Source organism: Microtus ochrogaster, chromosome 16 (assembly GCF_000317375.1).
Source record: "Microtus ochrogaster isolate Prairie Vole_2 chromosome 16, MicOch1.0, whole genome shotgun sequence".
Taxonomy (NCBI): Eukaryota; Metazoa; Chordata; class Mammalia; order Rodentia; family Cricetidae; genus Microtus; species Microtus ochrogaster.
Genome location: NC_022018.1, coordinates 39448342 through 39457294, shown reverse-complemented (window position 1 = coordinate 39457294; position 8953 = coordinate 39448342). Strand labels below are relative to the sequence as shown.

At 40.4% G+C, this 8953-nt stretch overlaps 1 protein-coding gene across 1 annotated transcript in view; it reads right to left on the bottom strand.

Moving 5' to 3' along the window:
• Nucleotides 1-8953, bottom strand: part of C16H6orf201 (chromosome 16 C6orf201 homolog) — a 17132-nt gene that overhangs the window by 3936 nt on the left and 4243 nt on the right. The window contains exon 3 of the mRNA XM_005355036.2: nucleotides 2474-2696. Within this exon, the coding sequence (XP_005355093.1) occupies nucleotides 2474-2696 (223 nt within the window). The remainder of the gene's footprint in view (nucleotides 1-2473; nucleotides 2697-8953) is intronic.

The window sequence follows — 8953 nt, the reverse complement described above, 5'->3', positions numbered from 1 at the left end:
AAAGAAAGAAAGAAAGAAAGAAAGAAAGAAAGAAAGAAAGAAAGAAAGAAAGAAAGAAAGAAAGAAAGAAAGAAAGAAAGAAAGACCCCAACCAGTTCAAACAATCTGGAAACCAGTGTGGAGAACCCTCAGAGGCTAAAAATAAGTCTACCATATGATACAGCTTTACCAACTCCTCAGAGTATGCCCAAGAGACTTGACAGCCTGTTTCACATACACTCAGCCATGTTTATTGCTACTTTGTTCACAATGTCTAGGAAATGGGAACAACCTGTCTTAGTTGCTTTTCTGCTGCTGTGAAGAGACGCTATGACTAACTAGAGCAAAGTATAAAAGAATTTAATTGGGGGCTTGCTTACAGTTTGAGAGGGTGGGTCTATGATCATCATGGTGGGTTGCATGACAATAGATAAGCAGGCATTATGCTGCAGGTGTAGCTAAGAGTTATATCCTGATCTTCAAGTTGGAAAGGGGGGGGGAAGGGGGGGGGAGAAGAGAGAGAATTCAAAGCCCATCTTCCAACAAGGTCACACTTGTAATCTTCCAGAACAGTTCCACCAAATGTGAACCATTTATTCTAATATATGAGCCCTTGAGAGCCATTTTCATTCAAACCATAAAACAGTCTAAACATCCTTCAAACAGCAGTGGATAATGAAAATGTGGTACACACATACTATGGAGTACTATTCATCCATAAAGAAACACAAAATCAAACTTTTCATGCAAAGTAATGGAACTAGAAAAGGTCATTTCGTGAGGTAAACCAGACCCAGAGAGACAAGCATCATATGTTCTCTCTAGTCTGTGATTCCTAGCTCCAAGTCTTCGAATGTGAATATATCGTTTAGAGTAACCATAGAAACCAGGAAACTGAAAGGGGACCACTGGACCAATGGGAGTATATTAGGGTGCAAGTGATTTGAATGGGAAAATGAAAAAAAAATGGGGGTCTCTAATTAGGGAAGGGGAAGAATAAAAATTCCAAAGAAGGAGAGGGGAGAGTAGAGTAGCAGAAAGAATGTCTGAAAAAGTTGTTGTAAGGAGCTATGTTATTTATTTATTTGTTATTATTTAGTTGCCTAAAAAGACCCAGAACACATGTGAGTCTAGGTATATGAACATAGTTTAAATGAAACTTTTACATCTAAACTGACAATGCATGTTCCTCCAAAGAGCTGTAAATTACTTAACAAAGCCCCCAAAATAAGCCTAAAGAACCTCCTTTTGAGATGTCCAAGAGACTTGAAAAATGTTATACACGATTGTGGTTGCCCTTGGTATTTTCCCAGAAGCAGAAGGTGAGTCCCTATTGCCGAAGACACCATGTACTTAAGATACAGGGCACCGAGGATCCAAACTGCACTTAACCTGAAAGCTGCCTCCCTGAGGACCAGCTATCATGGTACCAAAAGATGCCATGAAAGCTTCCAAGAGAGGGGTGCAGCCAATATTCCTACCCAGCTCTGATGCCTATGAACCATAACAAAGACCAGAATGTCATGATAACACTAAAAGCAGAGTTGGCACTCTTAAGAGTAGTAGAGATACCTTGGCAGTAATCAACAACTCTCTGGTTGGGCTTGGGGTCCACTCAACAAGAGAAAAACCGTGACTGGTGCTGGAAACCTAGCCGTCTATCAAGGGCTGGTGAAGTCATAGATCTCAGAGGTGAACCTACTATTGGACAGCTTACTAACCAGTATAACTACTAAGAACATCCTAAATACTTACCCTTATATTCATAGATACATATAGCCCTCACACCTCATCAGAGAAAGTTGTCTTTGCAACAGACAGACACCATCACAGAAAACTTCAACTGATGAAAATACAGAGAACAAGAGGTCCTGTGGTACTTAGTAGCTGATACTCCCCCTATTGCTGAAGTCACACATCCACAAAACAATTCCTGTTTTTTTTTAAGATTTATTTATTTATTATGTACACAGTATTCAGCCTCCATGTATGCCTGAAGGCCAGAAGAGGGCGCCAGGTCTCATCACAGATGGTTGTGAGCCACCACGTGGGTTGCTGGGAATTGAACTCAGGACCTTCAGAAGAGCAGTCAGTGCTCTTAACAACTGAGCCATCTCTCCAGCCCAACAATTCTTGTTTTTAAAGCTCAGGGACAGTTGCAGAAAAGGAGGTGGAAAGACTATAAGAGACAGAGGAAAAGAAACTTTTGCTGTAAGATCATGCCTCCTAACAATGTCAAGATAGGCTATGCCCATGAAGTCTTATCAACATGGCTACCTAAAAAAGACATGAACACCAATGAACATGCTGAGATAGAAGGGGAACAGCTTATGGAGCCTCAACCCTAGACAGAACTATAGGCAACTGGGGGAATGTTGAGAGTGGGAGACATTGGTTATCCAATGTCAAGTAGTCAGCCCTGGTATCATATACATATGGGTAACATGATACAGACTGAATGGGTTGTAGTTACACATTCAATAGAAAGTCTTACATTTTTTGACATGAAACAATGCTGCCATGAGCACTGGAACATAGTGCCTGCGGACATGGTCGGAAAAGCACTCACAGCCTTGCAAGCTGAGGTCGTGTCTTTGAACACCACGACAGCACTTTGGCGCCCACAAGGAGTGACTGAGACAATTGGGCCTAGTACGGACAGTCTTTGGATCCCCGACTTGAGGTCCTCCGCAGGTTGCATGTTCTTTTTCGCCCACCTGGAAATGGAGCAAATGGGAGGAAAACAAATAAGAATATTCATTGCCACCTCTCTCCCAGTACACACCTACCCAAGCAGGGGACAGTGGATTGTTTCACTGGAAACGCAATGTTCCCGGGGCAGTGTTTTGTGAGGCATCTGTAAGCTGCCTAACCTTCTGACTTGACAAGGCCTTTCACGAGCTATTTGAAGCCCACAAAAACTGGCATGGAGTTTTGCCTTCTAAAGTAATATTTCTGATGGAGACCATTACAGAAAACCACCACTGACAAAAATGCAGAGTTGCGAGGTCCAGTCCCAAATGACACATCTACAACAGTACCCTGCACTGAAGGCTCAGGCATCATGGCGGAAGAGGGGGCAGAAAGACTGTAAGAACCGGAGAAACGGGGAATTTGCTGTGAGGTTGTCTTTCCTTGAAATGTCAGAAGATACACATACCTGTGACATTTCACAATGATGTCTGCCGAAACATCTGAACAATGACACCACCATAGACATACTAACACAGAAGGGGACAGACAGCTCAGGAGATCTCAGCCCAAGACAAAGAACTACAGTAAGCAGGAATGTTAACACACAGGGTTGTCTCTTCAAAGGCAGAGACGTATAACTTTTTTTTTTCTGCCCTTGTGATATCTGTGTGGCCAAGGCCACATCAGGTCCTCCCTAGAGCCTCATCTTGATCTTGCTTGTCTCGGCCACTTTATAGAATCCATCTTTATGGAAGATGTCACTTGTACTTTAAAAAGAGTTTGTACATAGTAATGTCATAAAGCTTTGTTGTGCACATAGAATTGCAATAATTATCACGGGGAAACTTTTTCATATTGTGCTATGCTTAACTATGCCTAAAAATAGACTACTTGGAGTCAGACTTCAGAAGTTAGAACCAACACTTGCTGCTTAGTCGTGCTGAACTGAACTATCTTCCGGCCTCCCCTAGATTGTTGCTCTGCTGACTGTGATGGTCTCAGAGGCCCCTGCCTATTAGATCCATGCCATGAATTTGAAAGAGAGTAGAGTCGTATAAGGGAGGGTTCGAAAGGAGGAGAGGGAAGGGGGAAATGATATAATTATATTGTCTCAAAAAATAATAAAAATTTAAATACCATTCATTTTTTCATTCAGTAGTTTCCAATTAGCTAACTTATTAAGGCCTATACATTTTTCTGTCTTAATTTTTTTATCACAATAATCTTAGTCTGAAGCATTCAGTTTTATGAAAATGTGAACAAGTTGCTGGTGCCTGCTGCCCATCATATTTTATCCCTTGAAAATGATGCCAGAGAAATTATCTGATCCAGGAATACCAATTGTGAGTATTTATCCAAAAGAAATGAAATCAGTTATCACTACCTATCTGGATTCTATATTCTAGTCCTGTGTGAAATGTGATATTGTTCGTACACACACACAAAACAACAAAAAGAAACAAGATGTGGACCATTCTCTTGACTTCTGACATAAACTTTTCTATGGCTTTTTAAATGTAATTAACAACAATTTCAATTGTATTTTTTGAGCTCTCTTTCTTAAGGTCTGATCTTTGAAGACTATTTTGCTCTTATGGATTTTCTTTTCCCAGAAACTTTTGGCTACAAGTTTGTTTCCTTAGGGTCTGGGCTCCATTTCTAGGTTTTTTCCTGGATTATTCCCCTTTTCTGCAGGACAGTTTTGTTCTCCTCAGTGACTTTGAGAGCAGAAAGGCATTTTTTCAGGACCTGCCTTTTCTGCAGCCAGGTAGCTAGCATCTGCCGAATGCTATGTGATTGCTTTTGGAATGTTGAAAATAGCAAACTCTACACAGCACAAGGAAATGGCTAGGAGGGCTTCAATGGTTATCATTCCTGCTTGCAAATTCTATTCACCAAGAGAACATTCTAAGAACGGCAGGACCTGGGCTCCACTCCTGAGATGGCAATGCACGTAGTCTCTTGAGGCTCCAGCAGGCACAGAGTGACTGTGTGTGCAGGCAAGCAAAAGGAATAATGACCTGGGACTCTACCTGGCTTGGGTTATGCACACCTTCTCTTCCTCCTCCCCCTTCTTTTTGAAGGTGTATTTATTTTATTTATGTGGGCAAGTGTTTTCCCCATGTGTATGCCTGGGATACAAGAAGGGTATTGGAGCCCCTGAGACTGGAGTTGTAAGTAATCATAATAGTTGGGTACTGAGAACTGAAGCTGGGTCCTCTGCAAGAGCATATCCTGCTCTTAACCACTGGGCCATCTCTCCAAACCACCCCACTTCTTCTAATAATGCCACACATACTGTATACATGCACCCTCTCCAAACAATACATCTAGCAACCTTGAACCCCTACCTGCATCAGGCTACATGTACACTTCTCTCAAAACAGTAGAATAGGTTTCTCCTCCCCTAACAACAATCAAATAGTTTCTATTCAAATATATTCCCAATGTATTTAGTTACAAAGGATGAGTAGGCTGGTCCAGCATGAATTAATATTGTGTATGCAGTAAGGCAAAACTGTATCCTCAAGTAAATTTATAGGAAGAATCTCCTATATTATCCAATGTCTGTGCATAATTGGGTGTGCATATAATTAAAATCAGATGCACTATAGGCAGGGACATGCGCAGTAGAAAAACAATCATATGACCTAATCTATCAGTCATAATAAACACCCTTGGTACAGCCCTTAGTAACCAAACTCCTCCTCTTGAACCCTAAAAAAGAAGAGATGCAAACAATAACCAAAGTCCTTGACTATCTTCACTCATGGCCTGTTGCTCGTGTGTGTGTGTGTGTGTTGCTCTTTTGCAGTGTGTTCCGACTTATTCTATAGCTTTTCTCTGAATAAAATCTGTGTGAGCCTTTATTTCAATTTCTTGAATAAGAGGCCAAGGACCTAGAAATATGTGACTCAGATCCCAACCTTGTGCCACTCTGCCAGAGCTTTAGCTACTGCTCACCCCAGCATCACACCCAGCAACTCTTTACAATGAGAGAAGGACAGCATGGTAACAAATTCTTGCCTTCTTTATTTAAGCAATGCTCAGTCCCCACTCGTTAGATAATTCTGCTTAATCTCTTAATTTCCATAGTGAGACCATTTCTATTAGACTATAAAATTAAATCCACTTAAGCACAGTTATAACTACACAAACAATGAGTTTATGGAATGGGATAGGGTTCTTTATAAAAATAGAGAGTGACATCCATCTATGTCTGTATCTAGTACCTATACATAGATATACATAGTTATCAACTAATAATGGTCCATGAAGGACCATAGGCACAATGATGCTAGGATCACTATGGAACTGGAAAGTTCCCAGTGAGTCTTTGTTTTTTTAGACATTCTAAAGTTGTAATAAATGCACCATGAGTTTGTGTTGAGGTAGGTGCCAACAAACCTACTATGCAACCAGTGATACATAGCACATAAAATTATGTTCAGTACATAATACCTCACAATGATATGTTGTTAGCTTATGTATTTACAATGGTATATTTTTACCATTGGGCTAGAGTGTGCTTTTACTTATTAAAAACATTGCTGTAGATCTGCTGCTATGCAACACCAGTAGCAGTCTCATAATATTGTGCTTCCTATGTCTTTCTGGCTAGGGTGCTTAATTAATTGCATACTAAGTATACTAACAACTTTGTGGTGTTTTCATATGAGCATATAATCACTTTGATCATGCTCGCTTTTTTGTCTTTTGAGACAGGCTCTTACTATGTAACCCTGACTGTCCTGGAGCTTCCTATGCAGACCAATCTGGTCTCAAACTCAACAGAGATTCACCTACCTTTGTCTCTAATTACTATGGTGCTGTTTTAATAAAAAAGATATTTTAGAATCTAAGCTAGAGTCCCTGTGTGGATCATTCAGCCATCTTGTATTCAAGACTACTTTGCCACACTTTTCAAAAGAAAAAGAAAAGGAGCCCCAGAGCCCATGACTACGACACAGTGAGCCAAGGAATGTCGTTTACAATTATAATTTACATGCAGTTTCCAGAAAGGATTTACAATATTATAAAAAAAGTGAGTTCTGGCATCCTGCCAAGTTCTCCAGCATGGATAATACACCACCATCTTTGAGTCTAGATTCTTTGAAAATCTATTTTATAGCATGCTATGGCTTTGGGGATTACTGATTTGTTTATGTAACAAAATGGAAGATCTTTGTCAAAAGCCGATGTGACGTAGTGTGTGACCCAATGACTACCATCCCTACGTGCTATAGTTTGACTGTGTTCCCTAGAAAGTCATAAATTAGAACCTTGATTCTTCATGCTATTGTGGTGGAGGTTTTAGTAAGAGAGATTCATGCCCATGTGATGGGACTATGTTAACTCTCATCCTAACCAGGCAAAACTAGTTTCATTACAGCTTGGGAAGATTTCTCCGTCAATATAGTGTTTGCTCTGCAAATACGGAGACCCAAGTTCAATTCCCAGCACCCACATAAAACTTGGGTGTGGCAAATGCCTGTAGTCCCAGTGCTGGGGAGATGAAGACAGGCAGGTCCCTGGGTCAGTCAATCTGGCTAAGATAGAGAGTTACAGGTGTGTGAGAGACTCTATCTCAAAAATAAGCTGGAGCACGCACACCTTTAATCTCAGCACTCGGGAGGCAGAGTCAGGCGGATCTCTGTGAGTTCGAGGCCAGCCTGGTCTACAAGAGCTAGTTCCAGGACAGGAACCAAAAAGCTACGGAGAAACCCTGTCTCGAAAATCCAAAAATAATAATAATAATAATAATAATAAAATAAGCTGGAGAGTGAATGAGGAAGACATCTAACCTTGGCTTCTGGTTTGCACACACACACACACATATACACAGACACACACATATACACAGACAGACGGAGACACAGAGAGACACACACACAGAGAAGATTGTTACTAAGAAAGGCCACCCTGTTTACAGCTACCCTGCTTGCTTCCTCGCTGTCTTCCATGTTTCCTTATTTGTCCTTCCAGCTTCTGCCATGTTTTCAAGCAGTGCTGGGCTCTTATCTTGGACTTTCTATCATCTAGAGCCATGAGCCTAAATGGAGTTCTTTTCTTTATAACTTACCCAATCTCAAGTACTCTGCAAAAGCAATAGAAAATGGATTCAATCCTCGTTAGGGAAAGGCCTTGTCCTCTCTACAAGTGAAGATACAGATTCTAAATACTAAACACAATCACCAGTGTTAAGTTCAAGGTTACTGTGGTTGGCTCAGTCTAACATTTACACAAATTAAAGTGCGCATTCTCACTGAAAGTTATACCTGCCAAAATTGTGCCTGCCATTTTTCCCCACTACATAAGATCTTGTCATTTTACAGACGACCAAGGGCAAGAAAGCCATCAGTGTTACAAGCAACATTTAGACAAGGACGTTGTTCTTCTTGATAATATTCTTCAGGGACACCTAGGCTTGCCTTCAAGAATGGATGCTCGTGAGGGTACCAGTTAAGTCACAAGAGAGTAAGGATGATAGAGTTTCAAGTGTCTAGAAGGTCAAGTTACCGGCCACCAGCTGATTTTTTGTGCTCTTATTTCTATATGAGCTCAGAGACCCTAAACAACAAATGAAACCCACAAATGAACAAAACAGACTGCACTTTCATGGACAGCAGATGTGTGTTTGTAGAAGGAAATATGTGAAGATAACTATCCACTCTTGGGTGCTGATAGTCAAGCCACATTCCCATAGGTCATGCTAGGATGTTAAATAAGACATGTCACTCCATTTGTAGGCAACATACCCCAAACAGCCTTCTAATGATGTTGAAACTTGATTTAAAAAACAGGCCTCCAAAAATAGTCACATAATCTTAATTTGAATATTTTAAAATAACTTTCACCCTTTAAAAGTTTAGTGTTGCTGTATTACCCTGAAAATGCCATGGTTCTAATGACCACTGTCCCCTTAAAATATAACGTTAGTTTCTTTAGCTATAGGTTAGTTTTTTTTTGAGATTATAGTTTAATTAATTATATTATTTCTATCTTTCTTTTCCTCCCTCAAAATCCTTTCCATTCTCCTTTAAAATCAAGGTCTCTTTTTACTAATTGTTATTGCATACATACATGTATTTCCAAATGTAACTTGTTCTGTCTGTATAATGTTGCATATGTGTGTTTGTGTGTGTGTGTGTTTGTGTGTGTGTGTTTGTGTGTGTGTGTTTGTGTGTGTGTGTTTGTGTGTGTGTTTGTGTGTGTGTTTGTGTGTGTTTGTGTGTGTGTGTGTGTTTGTGTTTGTGTGTGTGTGTGTGTGTGTGTGTGT